Source organism: Ranitomeya variabilis, chromosome 4, assembly GCF_051348905.1.
Source record: "Ranitomeya variabilis isolate aRanVar5 chromosome 4, aRanVar5.hap1, whole genome shotgun sequence".
In the NCBI taxonomy this organism is placed as follows: Eukaryota; Metazoa; Chordata; class Amphibia; order Anura; family Dendrobatidae; genus Ranitomeya; species Ranitomeya variabilis.
Window position 1 is genome coordinate 691,246,687 of NC_135235.1, and position 18,078 is coordinate 691,264,764.

General features: G+C 44.2%; 2 protein-coding genes across 3 annotated transcripts in view; one reads left to right on the top strand and one right to left on the bottom strand.

Moving 5' to 3' along the window:
* LOC143767640 (uncharacterized) overlaps positions 1-18,078 on the top strand; it is a 430,474-nt gene that overhangs the window by 179,950 nt on the left and 232,446 nt on the right. The window lies entirely within an intron of this gene.
* The window catches only part of LOC143767066 (uncharacterized), a 50,409-nt gene continuing 36,525 nt past the window's right edge, over positions 4,195-18,078 (bottom strand). Inside the window, exons 9-14 of the mRNA XM_077255088.1 lie at positions 13,842-13,985; positions 13,533-13,712; positions 13,326-13,449; positions 13,144-13,241; positions 12,855-12,945; positions 4,195-6,605 (exon numbers count right to left, since the gene is read on the bottom strand). Of these exons, the coding sequence (XP_077111203.1) occupies positions 5,671-6,605; positions 12,855-12,945; positions 13,144-13,241; positions 13,326-13,449; positions 13,533-13,712; positions 13,842-13,985 (1,572 nt within the window). The 3' untranslated portion in view covers positions 4,195-5,670. The remainder of the gene's footprint in view (positions 6,606-12,854; positions 12,946-13,143; positions 13,242-13,325; positions 13,450-13,532; positions 13,713-13,841; positions 13,986-18,078) is intronic.

An 18,078-nucleotide genomic window follows, 5' to 3' on the forward strand; every position in this document is an offset into this window, starting at 1 on the left:
TGAGTTCCTGGATCCTGGATGAAGGCATTTTTGACCATTCCTCTTTACAAAACAATTCCAGTTCAGTTAAGTTTGATGGTAGCCGAGCATGGACAGCCCTCTTCAAATGATCCCACAGATGTTCAATGATATTCAGGTCTGGGGATTGGGATGGCCATTCCAGAACAGTGTAATTGTTCCTCTGCATGAATGCCTGAGTAGATTTGGAGCGGTGTTTTGGATCATTGCCTTGCTGAAAGATCCATCCCCTGCGTAACTTCAACTTTGTCACTGATTCATGAACATTATTGTCAAGAATCTGCTGATACTGAGAGGAATCCATGCATCCCTCAACTTTAACAAGATTCCCGGTGCCGGCATTGGCCACACAGCCCCAAAGCATGATGGAACCTTCACCAAATTTTACTGTGGGTAGCAAGTGTTTTTCTTGGAATGCTGTGTTTTTTGGCCGCCATGCATAACGCCTTTTTGTATGACCAAACAACTTAATCTTGGTTCCATCAGTCCACAGTACCTTCTTCCAAAAAGAAATTGGCTTCTCAAAATGTGCTTTTGCATACCTCATCCGACTCTGTTTGTGGCGTGCTTGCAGAAATGGCTTCTTTCACATCACTCTCCCATACAGCTTTTCCTTGTTGACCGATGCACAGTGACACCATCTGCAGCAAGTTGATGCTGCAGCTCTCTGGAGGTGGTCTGAGGATTGTCCTTGACTGATCTCACCATTCTTCTTCTCTGCCTTTCTGATGTTTTTCTTGGCCTGCCACTTCTGGCCTTAACAAGAACTGTACCTGTGTTCTTCCATTTCCTTAATATGTTCCTCACAGTGGAAATTGACAGGTTAAATCTGAGACAGCTTTTTGTATCCTTCCCCTGAACAACTATGTTGAATAATCTTTGTTTTCAGATCATTTGACAGTTGTTTTGAGGAGCCCATGATGCCACTCTTCAGAGGAGATTCAAACAGGAGAACAACTTGCAAGTGGCCACTTTAAGTAGCTTTTCTCATGATTGCATACACCTGGCTATGAAGTTCAAAGCTCAATGAGGTTACAAAACCAAAAAAAGTGCTTTAGTAAGTCAGTAAAAAGTAGGTAGGAGTATTTAAAACAAGAAAATGATAAGGGTGCCCATACTTATGCACCTGTCAAATTTTGTTTGAATGCAGATTGCACATTTTCTGTTAGTACAATAAACCTCATTTCAAGGCAGAAACATTAGTGTGTCCAACAGTTATTAGATATATGAAACTGAAATAGCTGTTGCAAAAAAAAATAATTTTTATAAAACATTAAGCTTAAGATTAATAGGGGTGCCCAAACTTTTTCATATAACTGTATGTCAGCCTCCCTCCCACCTGGGGCGTACCTTCATTGGGACTGTTTCTTATTATTCGGTTTGTTGAACACGAAGCCTCTCCCTTTAAATCTTTTATCCTCCCATCCTTCTTTTTGTTTTTTTTGGGGGGCGTTTACGCATAAATTGTCTACTCTGAAAGGGCCGTCTATAAGATTGGTTAGGAAACCCAGGGAAGGCTTTTTTCTTGTCTACGGCCTTTTTGAGAATGTCATCTAGGGTAGGCCCAAACAAAAATTCTCCCTCACATGGTATGGAGCATAGTTTTGTCTTAAGGTACCTTCACACTAAGCGACGCTGCAGCGATAGCGACAACGATGCCGATCGCTGCAGCGTCGCTGTTTGATCGCTGGAGAGCTCACACAGACCGCTCTCCAGCGACCAACGATGCCGAGGTCCCTGGGTAACCAGGGTAAACATCGGGTTGCTAAGCGCAGGGCCGCGCTTAGTAACCCGATGTTTACCCTGGTTACCAGAGTAAAATGTAAAAAAAACAAACAGTACATACTTACATGCGTCCCCCGGCGTCCGCTTCCTGCAATGACTGAGCGCCGGCAGTAGCAGGGCACAGCGGTGACGTCACCGCTGTGCTGTGGTTTCACTTTCACTTTGCGGCGCTCAGTCAGTGTGGGAAGTGGACGCCGGGGGAACGCATGTGAGTATGTACTGTTTGTTTTTTTTACATTTTACGCTGGTAACCAGGGTAAACATCGGGTTACTAAGCGCGGCCCTGCGCTTAGTAACCCGATGTTTACCCTGGTTACCAGTGTAAAATATCGCTGGTATCGTTGCTTTTGCTGTCAAACACAACGATACACGGCGATCGGACGACCAAATAAAGTTCTGAACTTTATTCAGCGACCAGCGACATCACAGCAGGATCCTGATCCTGATCGCTGCTGCGTGTCAAACTAAACGATATCGCTAGCCAGGACGCTGCAACGTCACGGATCGCTAGCGATATCGTTTAGTGTGACGGTACCTTTAGTTTGTAGGTCTCCTGGCCAGCACTTGAGCCATAGAGCTCTTCTGGCTGCATTTGAAAATGAAGCCGACCTTGCTGTAAGTCTCACAGAGTCTATAGAGGTGTCCGCTAAATATGCAGCAGCTCCCCTCATTATTGACACAGAGTCCAATATTGATTTAAGAAATGTGAAGATGCTTCAAAGTGTTGACAGATGGTGATTGTAGCCAGGCTGAATAGTCCTTTAGTTACTATGCTGAGTGGGGTAGTCAGGGCACAAACTATTTTAAATGCAAGATGCTTACCCCTAAATTAGCCCAGGATCCAGTGACAGACCAGCAATTGTAATATTATAATCCAGGCCATCCTGGAAACATGAGACCAGGACCAGGCATATAAAAGATGGGTGCTCAAGAGAAAGTTGTTCACATGTGAGGGCCTACATATGCCAAAATGAAACATAATTAATTCTCCTTCCCTCAAAGAAGCAGAACATAACTGTAGATGGAAACATTAAGGTATTTGTTATTTCTCCATTTTGCATATTTGTATGTCATTTTATTTTTACCTTTTTATTTGTAGGCACTGTCTTTTTTTATATTAAAGCTTGGGATCTAAGGGGTAAGATTTTTCCAAGTGCAGCATGACGTGCCAGGTCTGGTATGCCAGTATAAATGGACTTAAAGGGAACCTGTCACCCCCCAGGGCCTATTAAGGTAAAAGAGTCACCTTCAGCAGCACTAAGGCTGCATTCTGTGAAGGCCCCAGATACTGCCCCGCAGTGTGTTATGATGTACTTACACTGCGGGGCTGGGAATCTGGCGCTGTGCGCAGGCGCGATCTACTTACATCACTTGATGTAAGTTCCAGGGCAGCGCGAAAGGCGCATGCCCGAGAAATAATTGCAGAGCGCAGCTGCCGGCAGAAGACAGAGAGGAGGTGGCACCTGGTGGGATGATGGACGGCTGGGAGGCGCTTGAGTGAGGGAGAAATCATACCTCCCTGACGCAATACAGGTATGGCGCGAAATTTATAAAAGTGATTATTTCAGCATTCCTATGGATACTAAACATAAGAGCCACCTTCACAGAATGCAGCCTTAGTGCTGCTGAAGGTGGTTCTTTTACCTTAATAGGCCCTGGGGGTGACAGATTCCCTTTAAACGCCTTGCAAGCTTCTCTGGGAAATTAAATATGCAAAGTGTCTCTTCAGAAAGGGAGAGGAGTAGAACTCTACTGCCACCTATTGTAAGTAGCAATGCTACAAGACAATGTTGACCCTTTAGCGAGCCTTGCAATATGACTTCGGATAAAAGCCAAATCAGAATCACAGACACAGTGTTTTAGGGTATTGCCCCTCGTCCGTCCGTGATTTGTCACGGTGTCTGAAAATTGAGATTCCATAAATCTTACCCCTTAGATGCCAGTCTTAGCCTCTCACCATGCCAAATCTGATCTCATACTTTGTACTGACAAGGGGCAATATCCTGAAACACAGTGTCTGCAAATTGAGGTTCTGATTTGGCTTTTATCCTAAGACATATTAAAAAGCTCAGTAAAGGTTCAATATAGACTTGTAGCATTGCTGCTTCCAATTGGTGGCACTAGAGTTCAAGTCCTCTTCCTCTCTGAAGACACAATATGCTATATTAAGGCTTAAGATCTTTAATAAGTTTGAACCTTGCGTGCTCTAAAGAAAAGATAGCGTGTGACATGATTGTCGGACAGTAAAATATATAACAGGGATTCATCATCCCGTTTATTTGAGGAGTGGTGGCAGCGTGTTCTGTAACCGACGTGTGTCTACGGTGTTGGGGTGTGATATACGCTAACATTATAGCCTGGAACTGAGGTTGAGTGTTGTATTGAGTGAGAGAATATAAATTAGCCCTTGCAGGCGCACCCCACGTCACATGCTGAAAAGTCTGTACTTGATAATGTGTTCAATACTTATTTCACCCTCTGTGTAACAATGTGAAATATTGACTGCAAATTGACTATTGCGTTTTGGATTAAAAACATTACTAACTGCATATATTTTTTTTTATCCAAATATACTATATTTTTGGGACTATAATACACACCTAACCATAAGAAGTATCCAAGGTTTACACAACAGAAAAAAGGGAAAACACTTTTTCTACCAATTAAATCTTCCCCGATGGTGTAAAGTGGAGGGGTGGAGATTACAAACTTTAAAGCTCTAGGATAGAATATGGAAGTAATAGATCTTTTGTTCGTGTTTCTCCGCACCATGTGTTTTATTCACAGACAGCTTCACAGTAGGAATATTAATGAACACTCTACAGCGCACATATATACACACAACACTGCTGCATGGACAGTGCACACACTCAGCTCTGCTCCATATGCACATTTACATACCCATACATCTCTGCTACATAAGCACACAGCTCTGCTACCAGGGCTGCGGAGTCTGAGTTGTTGAATCCGTGTCCATTTTGGTGCAGTCGGAGTTTGTATAAAATGGACCGACTCCGAAAATATATAATAAATTGGGTACAGGAGTATAATGCAGGATGTGCTGTAAATGTTTTCATAAGAATTTTGGAAAGCTATGAAATGTCCTATAAATGTCTGTTCTCTTGAGATGAATTTGTGCTGCACTTTATGTACATGCTCAGTAGTGAGGTAATGCTGTGGAGCCAAGAGTCAGGGAAATTGAGGAGTCAGAGGTTTGGAGTAGACTCCACAGCCCTGTCTGCTACATATGCATATCTTCATAAACACACAGCTCTGCTACACATATACTACACTACATGTATACTACACATACACTACATATGCACATTTGCATGCACATACATGTTCGGTTCTGTTAAAATAAAAAAAAATAATCTCCCATGTCGGTGCCATTCCAGTAGTGTCAACACTTGCATTCTTGGGGCTCATATAAGATTGTTATGTCATGTGAGCCCTGAGCCCAATCAGCTCTGGCATCACTGTACCCACCTTTGGACAAATCAGACATCAAGAAGAAGTAAGAGCAGCCGCAGCCTTGGCTTAGTGTTGGTGTTCAATAAGTCTGAAGACGGGGACACTGAAGCTGGCGCTCATTGGGTGAAGGGCTCATGTGATGTAACAACCTAACTTGAGCGAATGCTGACAGCGCTGGAACATCACCAAATTGCAAGGGGAGTATGATTTTTTATTTTAGCCAGGCCAAACATGAGGAATGACAAGGGATTGCCACAACAACCACTTTAAGAAGATACAATTTTTCAGTTAAAACATTTCTCACATTAAGAACATGAAAAAAGCTTATCCCGTGTGTGATTTCTTTGGCGACTACGAAGAGTTGATTTCTGTACAAAACATTTTCTCACATTCTCAACAGAAAAAAGTCTTATCACCTGTGTGGGTTCTCTGGTGTCTATCAAGATGCGCTTTCTGGTTATAGCATTTTCCACATTCTGAACATGAAAAAGGTTTCTCCCCTGTGTGGGTTCTCTGATGTGTGATAAGACTTGATTTCTTTATAAAACATTTCCCACATTCTGAACATGAAAAAGGCTTCTCCCCTGTGTGAGTTCTCTGATGTGTGATAAGATTTGTTTTCTCTGTAAAAGGTTTCCCACATTCTAAACAACTAAAAGGCTTCTCCCCTGTGTGGGTTCTCTGGTGGCTAGCAAGATTTGTTTTCCATTTAAAACATTTCCCACATTCGGAACATGAAAAAGGCTTCTCCTCTATGTGGGTTCTTTGGTGTCTATCAAGATTCGTTTTCCATTTAAAAGACTTCCCACATTTTGAACATGAAAAAGCCTTCTTTCCTGTGTGAGTTCTCTGATGTTTGATAAGATTTGATTTCTTTGTAAAAGATTTCCCACATTCTGAACATGAAAAAGGCTTCTCCCCTATGTAGGTTCTTTGGTGTCTAACAACATCCGATTTCTGGTTAAAACATTTCCTACACTTGGAACAAAAGCATCTATTTTCCACTGTGTGAATTTTTTGATGTTTAAGAAAAGCCTTTTCAAGGGGAAAACTATTTCCATATTCTGAACTTGACAATGGCTCCTTTGGTTTAGGAGCAGTTGGTTTTCTAATGCTTATTTCATGACTTGCATTTTCCTTAGTAGTCGGTAATGAATCAGAAGACAGGACCTGTTTCAAAGGATCAGATGACAGATCCTTGGTGTAAAGGGATGATGTTATATCTGGAGTATTGGCATTCACTTCAATTGTATCCGGTGAGATCTCAAGATCATCTGGTTTAAAAATTGTAGATGTCAGCTGTTCCTCTGATCTCCTGGTGCCGTCATCTGGCAAGAATAAAACCAAATATTATTTTGAATAAAATATTCTTAAAATGTTATATTTTTGTAAATTTCTGACGTTGGGCATAAATTTACGCTGACGTCGAACTCCCTCCCTTTGATGTGGGCTCCGGTGGTGAGCACACATCTTTCCCGGGACATCTCAGCTGTTTTGAACAGCTGACATGTGCCCGGAATAGCTGCAGGTGGAATCGCGATCCACTCTCGGCTATTAGCCCGTTAAATGCAGCTGACAGTGGCTTTTAACTCGCGCTTCCGGCCATCGGGCCAGAAATCCACCCACCAGTGACCCCCGTCACGTGATCGCGGGTCACCGGTTCATTGGCATGACAACCAGAAGTCTCCTGGAGACCTCTATGGTTGTCAGTGCTGGCTGGCTGTGAACACCACCCAGTGGTCGGAGCTCATAGCAAGTGAGTAATTCTGCTATATAGAGGTGATCTGATCATCATGTCTATGTAGCAGAGCCGATCGGGCTATAGCAGCTTCTAGTCTCCCATGGAGACTATTGAAGCATGCTAAAAGTGAAAAAAAGTTTAAAAATACTAAAAAAAAAAAATATATAAGAAGTTCAAATCACTCCCCTTTCGCCCCATTCACAAAAAAAAAACAACCAAACACATATTTGGTATTGTTGCGTTCAGAATCACCCGAACCATCGAAAAAAAAAAAAGAATTGACCTGATCGTTAAACGGCGTAGCGAGAAAAAAAGTCAAAGCGCCAGAATTACGTTTCGCTGTGACATCGCATTAAAATGTAATAACGGGCGAGCAAAAGAACCTATCATTAAAAACTTCATCTCGGCATGCAAAAAAATAAGCCATCACCCAACCCCAGATCATGAAATATGGAGACGCTATGGGTATCGGAAAATGGCGCAATTTGTTTTTTTTAACAACGTTTGGAATATTTTTTCACCACTTAAATAAAAAAGAACCTAGATATGTTTGGTGTCTATGAACTCACGATGACATGAAGAATCATAATGGAATGTCAGTTTTAGCATTATGTGAACCTAGTAAAAAAGCCAAACAAAAAAAACAGTGTGTTGTTGCACTTTGTTTTTGCAATTTCACCGCACTTGGAATTTTTTTTCTAGTTTTCTAGTGCACAACATGGTAAAATCAATGATGTCGTTCAAAAGTACAACTCGTCCCGCAAAAATAAAGCCCTCACATGGCCATTTTGACAAAAAAAATAAAAAAAGTTATGGCTCTGGGAAAAAGGAAAGCAAAAAATGAAAATGCAAAACCAAAAAAGCTCTGGTTGTTAAGGGGTTAAACTGTTAGTAAAAATGGCAAGTTATGTACAAAAAATTAAATTCTTTACTAAGACAATGAAAGTTCACAGTCTAATAGAAAACCTCATAGGATGAACCAGTGGAGCATGGTGTTCAACTGTTTGCTCATTCTGACTCCCAAATATGGTAAAAAAGCCACCAAACAATGTTATGTAGGAGAAAATAATACCAATAAAAAGTTCGACTGATCTCATAAAAAATAAGTCCCCACTCAGCTCCATCATCATCCATCATAATGAAAAAACAGAGGTTTTCAAATTATTAGTGACTCAAAGACTCTTGAACATGGCTTCCATTAACCGAAGTCTCTTCCAAAGTCAAATCTCCCCCTTGCTTCTGAGCCTTGCACTGTCAACAAATGACATTTAGCATCCATGCATTTGGCATTACTATAGTGAGAAGAACCCACTTAATTTACGGTGTGTGTGTCTCCTGGAGCACAATCTATTCACTATGTGTAATTTCCTGAAAACGGCTGTGGAGTCAAAATAGTCACCATCTCCATCGGGATCTGCTCCTGCAACGTCTTCTTTTTTCACAAGGAGTGGCCTTATTCATTCTGGTGATGGAGATGTCGGAACCAGAAGCTCAGGGTGGTGCAGGGTCTGTCCAGCCACTATGATAAGGGTTGCTGGGACCTGTAGTACCATCTAGTCTGGCTGTATGGGTGTGTGTGCTGTCCAGCTGAAGTAATCTGCTTACTACTTCAGCCAATTTGAAAGCATCACAGACTACTAAAGCTCAAAGCATATTGCTAGAAGCTGCCAGATACAACCTTATTGTTGGTCCTATTTGCAGCGTTTTATTTTCCGCAGCATGTCAATTCTTTTTGCGTATCTGTAGCGTTTCTGCACCCATTGACTTCCATTGAGTCAGTCAACTCTGCAGCAAAACTACAGGTGTAAAAAGGTTCGGATTTACTGCAGATTCACTGCAGATTTGATGTAAAAATGCTGCAGAATTGTCAAAGGAAATGATGTCAGAAGGAGGAAGAGTGTGGACGGAGAATGTGTGTGTGAGTGGATAATATGTGCGTTTGTCTGCGCCTGTCCCCGGATGTCTGTGTGTGTACCCGACGAACAGCTTATAGTGATTGTACTTAGGCGTCGTTTGATGGGACTACTACTCCCATCCGGCTATGTCTGCTGTCACATATAACAGAGACAGCATGAGCCAATGCTGGGAGAATAGTCTCATCATCCGATGCCTGTGTTCAATTGTAATAAAAAATATTTTAAAACATTTACATGATTACATACAGAGTACATACTCACCGAACATCTAATCCCCGACGCCCGTGTCTCCTGCAAGCAATCAAAAATAATAAACCTGCCTTGCGAGTTCACCGGAGTTCATCAGCTCCGATGCTCTCACTTATTGCACCGCTGCGTGAGAACTTTCCCACGCAGCGGTATCGTAAGTGAGAGCACTGGAGCTGATCAGCTGATGAACTACGGTGAAATCTCACAGCGGCTGTGATACACTCCAGGAGCAATTACCTCTTGTCAGTGAATCGCCGGAGGCCAGGTAGAGCAGTCACATCTCCCAATGTGACTGTTCGACACATGCGATCGTCGTGGGACACTCGTTATTAAATGGACTACGTCAGACAGGATAGTATTATATGTTAGTTTATTTTTGTTGCAGGAGACGAGGGCGTCGGGGATTAGGTGTTCAGTAAGTATGGTAAATTAAGATTTAATAAAAAGAGTCATTTTGATTATTTCAAATAAAGGACTTTATTCTGGCTGTGTCTTTATTTACCATGTAACTATAGGATTAGCAATGGATAGGTGTCTTATAGACGCCTCTCCATTACTAACCTGTGGGCTTGATGTCACCTGACAATACAAAGATGACATCAACCCCACAAATATGAACCCCACTTGCCACCACTACAGGGCAAGTGGGAAGAGTGAAGCTAAGTGTCAGAATTGGAGCATCTATAAGATGCGCCATTTCTGGGACGGTTGAGAGCTGATGTTTTTAGCCTGGGCGGGTGCCAATATCCTGGCTGATATTTGGTCACTTTGGAATGTTGGTTGTGCTTTCACACTCGTGGTAGCATGAGATGGACTCTACAACCCACACAATTGGCTCAGATAGTGCATTTCATCCAGGATGGCACATCAATGTGAGCTGTGGCAAGGTTTGCTGTGTCTGTCAGCGTAGTGTCCAGAGGCTGGAGGCGCTACCAGGACACAGGCCAGTACACCAGGAAATGTGGAGGGGGCTGTAGGAGGGTAAAAACCCAGCAGCAGGACCGCTACCTCAGCCTTTGTGCAAGGAGGAACAGGAGGAGCACTGCCAGAGTCCTGCAAAATGACCTCCAGCGGGCCACAAATGTGCATGTGTCTGCACAAACGGTTAGAAACTGACACCACGAGGATGGTCTGAGTGCCCGACATCCACAGATGGGGGTTGTGCTCACAGCCCAACACCGTGCAGGACGCTTGGCATTTGCCACACAACACCAGTATTGGCAAATTTGACACTGGCACCCTGTACTCTTCACAGATGAAAGCAGGTTCACACTGAGCATATGTGACAGACATGACAGTCTGGAGACGCCGTGGAGAGCAATCTGCTGCCTGCAACATCCTTCAGCATGACCGGTTTGGCAGTGGGTCAGTAATGGTGTAGGGTGGCATTTCTTTGGAGGGCCGCACAGCCCTCCATGTGCTTGCCAGAGGTAGCCTGACTGCCATTAGGTACAGAGATGAGATTCTCAGACCCCTTGTAAGACCATATGCTGGTGCGCTTGGCCATGGGTTCCTCCTAATGCAGGACAGTGCCAAACCTCATGTGGATGGAGTGTGTCAGCAGTTCCTGCAAGATGAAAGCATTGAAGCTATGGATTGGCCCGCCAGTTCCCCAGACCTGAATCCGATTGAACACATCTGGGACGTCATGTCTTGCACCATCCACCAACCTCACGTTGCGCCACAGACTGTCCTGGAGTTGGCGGATGCTTTAGTCCAGGTCTGGGAGGAGATCCCTCAGGATACCATCCGTAGCCTCATCAGGAGCATGCCCAAGCGTTGTAGGGAGGTCATACAGGCACGTGGAGGCCGCACACACTACTGAGCATCATTTCCTTGTCTTGAGGCATTTGAAGTTGGATCAGCCTGTAATTTGATTTTCAACTTTGATTTTGAGTATCATTCCAAATCCAGACCTCTATGGGATATTCATTTTGGTTTACATTGATCATTTTTAAGTTTTATTGCTCTCAACGCATTCCACTATGTAATGAATAAAGACTTGACACTGAAATATTTCATTCAGTGATATCTATGATGCGGGATTTTAGTGTTCCCTTTATTTTTTTTGAGCAGTTATATATATTATACATAAATTATACATACACTGTTAGGGTTGTATAGAAAAAAACCCAACAACATTATACTCACCAGGCGAGAACATAGAAACATAAGATGCCGCAGCAGAAGTTTAATGCACAGACCATAGTCCTCCATATAGTATAGGCACACAGCCCATAGTCCTCCACATAGTATAGGCACACAGCCCATAGTCATACATGTAGTATAGCGCACAGCCCATAGTCATACATGTACTATAGCACACAGCCCATAGTCCTCCATATAAGTATAGGCGCACAGCCCATAGTCATACAAGTAGCAAGTGGTATAATGCAAAGCCCATGACCATACATGTTGTAATATGGTCACAGTGTACTCACTGATAGAAAAATAAATACTCACCTTCCCTGCACTCCACTGCCACATGGTGTCCACTTCTGAAGCCTGTAGCTGACTTCAGCATACCAGCGAAGGGACTGCTTGACGTCACTTCCATGTGCCCCCCCGGCACATGTACGCTGACATGAGCTATTCGTCTCTGATTGGCTGACAGCGTGTATTGTGGCGCACGGACCTGATGTGTCTGTGCGCTGCAATACACTTCAGCTGAATGCATGTCCAAGGAAGCACATCTAGCTGAAGTAGAGGCTGGAGTCTGCCTGGCTTGGACGCAGTGGAGACTACTACAACCGCAGTCATTAGGACCCTGGGGAGAAGGTAGATTCATCCAATAAGATATCAGGGATCTAGAAAATCAGAGGCATCATTACCCTCCACTTTCTCTTACGGGCTGTGACAGTATCACGGACGTCATACATGAGGGGATGTATGTGTCACAAAGGTTGCTTTCCATGCTTTCCTGTGTGATGTGAAAGCCATAAGTGTTTTCTCCAGCATGATATGTGCTGAGAGCAATCCAGTCGCTATATGGGCATGGCTTTCATGGTGGGTAGCTCAGAGATGGGCAGGACGCCTACCCACCATATCTCCACCACCAGGGTGTAGCTGGAGGGAAATAAATGTCCAGCCATTTATTTGTGTTTGTTGAGTAGAGGCAAGCAAGCCCTAGGCTGACGCTCCTGATAGAGCTGCCATATGTGTTGGCCTAGGAGTGTTGGGCTGGATTGTTTATGGACTTTTTGTTTCCTTTTGAGCCAGAAAGGCTGTTTTTTTCTGTTACCATTTTACGGTTTATGATACAATAAACTACCCAGAGACTTTAACCCACGGGTGCCTGTGTCTAGCAGCTAAGTGAGCCGACCTCCACAGGGCCAAACATAATATTTTTCTTCAAGTAATTTCCTAACTTGTCAGTACATTCTATGTACGCTGTCATTTGGCTTTGTAGTTTACAAGTCTGGGCAGGTAACGGTCAGCGTCTCTTAATCCCAGGGGGTAGGTGGATCCTCCAGGTTGTAAATTCTATAGAAAAGAGCTTTCAATGCCCAAAGTCATTTTAACATTTTTGGGTGGAGGAGAATGCTGTGGTCTAGAGGGAAAACGGTCATCACACAATTGGGATATGGCCGGACTACACCACCGATAAAGCAGCCACAGCCGATGACTGAGAAGAATCTGTGACTTCTCTGCATTTAGTGGTTACTACTCACCTGGGGAGTCATATGTAGAAATCTCCTCTTTACACTGCTCATCACCACTCACATATGTCTCTGTAGTATTAATATGGGTCAGATCTTCACTCTGAAACAAATATTGCAAAAGTCACAGACAGATGGAGAAGTCACATCTATGATCAGCTCTAATCCTGCCATCTCCACCGTTCTCATTACACAAGTATAAAACATGTAATACTAGTGGATAAAACAAGACTGAGCACAAGACCTTCACAGCCGTCTACACATCATAGGGGAGATCTCATTACACCTTCTCTCCATCTACCTGATGATCCTGAGGAACATTGGGTTCTTCTTGTTTACACTCATGTGGAAGAAGAGGACGGGGACATCTCTCTGGTGTTGTCCTCTTACTGGATAGATCTGGAGGAAACACATACAGGGAATTAATTCATTTTTTTACATACAGATAATTATAGGTCTTGTGTATTGAGTCTTGTCTATTACCTGGTGATGTGAGGGGCTGGGGAACCTCCATCATGATGTCCTTGTACAGATCTTTGTGTCCTTCTAAATACTCCCACTCCTCCATGGAGAAATAAATGGTGACATTCTGACACCTTATAGGAACCTGACACATACAATGATACTGTCATTCTCCTGATCCCTTCATAGCGTTATTGTATAATGTCCCAGAATTCCCAGCAGTGTCACCTCTCCAGTCAGCAGCTCAATCATCTTGTAGGCGAGTTCTATGATCTTCTGGTCATTGATGTCCTCATGTATCAGGGGAGGAGGTGGAGGCCCCGTGGTTGGGCTCAGGGGTCTTCTGCATCCCTCAGACACAAGGTCCTGACAGCGCTCACTAGAGGTCTTCTTCACTACTGTGTAATCCTGGTAATGGAGAGACACATTAATAAATCTCACAACAGACATTTCCAGACTCCTCACCTCTTGAGTTCTGTCCATCTGTTATTCCCATACATAAGAATGATGTAATGTGACGTCACCAGAATCTCTCACCTCTCCAGTAAGCCGGAAGAGGATCTCTAGGGTGAGGAAGAATATCCTCTCAGCCATCTTCTCTCTGTCCATATGAATCCTTGATGGGTCAATCAGGAAAAGACTCTTATACAGAAGATCTTCACTGAGAGGATCCGATATTGTAGAGACCTGATTTAGAAGAAGATGAGCCGATGTAACATCATAAAAATCCTGTGTAATAATACAGTTACTGGAGATAATAATGAAAACATATGAGATTTATTAATTTACAGTATTTAGTTTTCTTCTTTACATCTACTAATAAAACCTATATATTTTAGGTCTCAGACAACAAGCAGTTTCTTCCTCGGAGTCGGCAGCTGAATACGTTTCTCATAGACTCATCTTCCATAATGCTAATTCTCGTCTCATTTACCAACACTGGAATCGGCATTAGCAATACTGCAGGAGATATTCATTACACGTGACAGGAGAAATAACTACTTCATGATGAGGACGACATCTTCATCTTCTACTACGGCTCTAGAAACATATTTGGCCAGAGTCCGTCACTGACTCCATCACCACCGGCCGTCTATATGAATGATTCCAGATAATACTGTGTGTGGTGGCCAAGAAAGGGTCTCCGTTAGTGATGAGCGAACGTGCTCTCCACTACTCGGTACTCGCCCGAGTATCACTGTGCTCGGTGTACTTGGCGAGCACCGAGTATTTCCAGGATTATTCGGTGGGAGCTCGGGACTCCGCCCTGCAATTTTGGCGCTATTTAGAGCACCAATGACTATGCAGTGATTGTCTGCCATGCACTGTAATGCCGCAGCCATCTTTGTTGTGGTATTACAGTGATTGGATGGCCGCACAGCGTCATCAGGTCTATAAGAGATCTGGCGCCGCCCTGCTCACCGCATTCTACTCCGGACTTAGGTAGTGTAGGGAGAGCTGCTACCGAGATAGGGCCAGGATCGTCCTTTTAATACTGTGGGTCTGCTAGTGTGCAGTCCACAAATCCTGAGAAACCAACACTCCTTTTAAGGGCTAATTCGGGGGTCCTGAGATTGCAGCGCTTGGTAGGCAAGGGAGTCTATGTGCGCATATCCACATAAGTGCAAAGCCTGCAGGCACTGTATGCGAGAACATAGATCTCACTGCATACCTCCAAAAGCTCCATTACTGTCTGCTGCTGATTTTCTATTTACCTAGCTGCAGTTATCCATTTTTGGTTTTTTTTCTGCTTATACCTGCTCATTTTATTCTAAAGGAAAACCATAGGCCCCTTTTTTCACATTTATTTGCTTGGCACGCTGCAGACTACAGCCAGGTCATTGTAATAGAAAAGTGTGCAAATCTTAGAATTATTTTTGTCCCAGGCATCAGATGTGAGTGCGCCCAAAAATCTGTCCTTTTTTTTGGTGCAATCTAATATTTTGTAGAGTCTTACAACATTTTTGGACACCATTTTGCTGCCCCAAAAGTCTGTAGCTAGCCCAAAAATATTTAGCTACAGTTCTTAGATTTATCACTGTGAGTTATACGCCACACGCATCGCCTATCATTGCGCAAAATATATTTCAATTTTAGTACTCCTTTTTTGTGTGTCATAGCCAACTTGTCGACGCAATTTTGGTGTGCCCCAAAAAAAAATAAAAAAAAAATAAAAAAAATCAAGGCCACATTTAGATCAGTCTTATCTCAGGCTGATGGCTGGTGTATCTGTGGTGGAAAAATCTTTCATTCGCAGGCATACGTTGCATAGTTCTACTCATTTTTTATTGTTTTCAAAAATTACCACCAAACATTAAAAAAAAAAAAAAAATGAATACAGTCTGTTATGTCAGGCTGGGGCCTGGTGTATCTGTGGTGGAAAAATCTTCGCTTAGCAGGCATACTGACCACATAATTTTTTTACAAATAAATCCATTTGTATTGGGGTTTTCACATATTTCAGTAGTCCATTTAAAATGGGCAAGGCAAGGGGAAAGGGATGAGGAAGTGGACTTGATGCTGATGGTGCATGCAGAGGACGAGGCCAAGCTGAAAGTGGTCCACAGCAAAGACCCACATCTTCGCGCTCGACCTTCCTGTCCTAGTTTCTAGGGGACTGCAGCACACCACTATTGAAGCCAGAGCAGTGTGAAACGGTTGTTGGTTGGATAGCGGATAATGCTTCCAGTCCCTTAGCCACCACGTCTTCCACACGGTCAAGTCTGAGTGATTGCGGACCAGATATTCCTCACCCTGATCCTCCTTCCTCCCACCATGCCGAGTGCCCCAAGACAACTGATCCCACACTTGGACACTCCGAAGAGCTGTTCAGTTTTCCCTTTAAAGATTCTGGACTCTCGGCCGGTCAACTTGAAATGGGGCCAGATGAGATCGCATGTAGCGATTCCCAAACATATGAACAGCCACAGTCACACGAAGGCGATGGTGGGAAAGTGTCACGAGAGGTGGACGATGAGACACAATTGCCAGAAAGTTAGCAGGAGGAGAAGGGTGCTGATTTGGAAGACGAGGTGATGGATGACATAGTGACTGACCCAACCTGGCAGGAGGACATGCAGAGCAAAGACAGCAGCACACATGGTGTAGTAGGCATATCACCCCAACAGGCAGGAAGGAGCAGTATGGTGGCCGCAGACAGAAGGCGTGCATCCATTCCCTGTAACACCAACATGACGAAAGTTGCCATTCCAACTGTTAGATCTTCCAGAGTCTGGTTATTTTTTAAAGACTCTGCCGATAACCCCAAACAGGCCATTTGCAGCACTTGCCATGCCTGCTTTAGCAGGGGTAGCAAAGCTACCAGCCTGACCACCACCAGCATGATTAGACACATGGCAGCTAAGCACCCAACTTTGTGGGCTGAACCTCAGGCTCCAGGGACACTGTCTGCAGGTGACAACACTGCTTCTTCCACTGTTTTGCATAGAAGCCAATCCCCAGTTCACAATGCCTGTGAAGATGCCTCAAGCCCTGCACCTGTCTGTGCCCACAGTCAACCAGCACCATCATCAAGCCTGTCCACGTCCTTGTCCCAGCCCAGCCTTCAGTTGTCTATACCCCAGTCATTAGAACGCAAGCGGAAATACCCAGCCAATGCCCCACAGTACTTAATTCTAACATTTCTCGTCTGCTTGCGCTAAAAATGTTGCCTTTTAGGCTCATTGAGATGAAAGCTTTCTGCAACCTGAAGGCGGCGGCCGTCCCAAGGTACTCGGTCCGCAGTCGCCACTATTTCTCCCGGTGTGCCGTACCGGCATTACACCAGCATGTGTCCCACAACATTACCCGTGCCCTCAACAAACTTTGTTACTGGGAAAGTCCAACTAACCACAGACACATGGACAAGTGCCTGTGGGCAGGGACGGTACATCTCACTGACAGCACACTGGGTTAACATAGTGGAAGCCGGGACCCAGTCAGACCTTGGGATGGAACACATCCTCCCACGCCGAGGATTGAAGGCCCTACGTCAATCAGGGTTGCCCTACAGTCTACAGCTCCTACACCTCCTCCTCCTCTTCAGCCTCAGTCTCTGAAATGAACACATCAGTCAGAAGCTGGAAGCACTGCAGCACTGCCTCAGCCAAGCGGCAACAGGCAGTGCTGAAGCTAATCTGCATAGGTGATAAACCGCACAATGCAGAAGAGTTATGGGCAGCACTGAAAGAGCAGTCAGATATTTGGATGACACCGCTGAACCTACAGCCAGGTATGGTTGTGTGTGACAATGGCCGTAACCATATGCTTAATCTCATGGTTCAACATTTTCTGAAAAGCTACCCGGAGCTGCTAGTGAAAGTACGCCGTCTGTCTGCCCATTTTAGAAAGTCAGCTACAGATTCAGCCGCCCTTGCCATACTACAGCAGCATTTGCAGCTTCCGCATCACCGACTGGTATGTGATGTCCCCACGCATTGGAAATCTACACTGCATATGTTGGAAAGGACTTGTGAGCAGAAGATGGCAGTTGTTGACTACCAGCTTCAACAAGGCCGTCGATATTCAGTTCAGACTCCACACATAAGACCTCGACCTCAGGAGTGGACATGGATGTCAGATATAAGTACCATCCTACAAAACTTTGAGGACTGCACCAAGCTGGTGAGCGGCGATGACGCCATAATTAGCGTCACCATCCCGCTTCTCAGCATTCTGAAAACCTCTCTGCTCACAACTAAAGAGGATGCATTGCAGGCAGAGCAAGAGGACATGCAGCAAGGGACCATACAAGATGATTACACTCAGCCCAGCC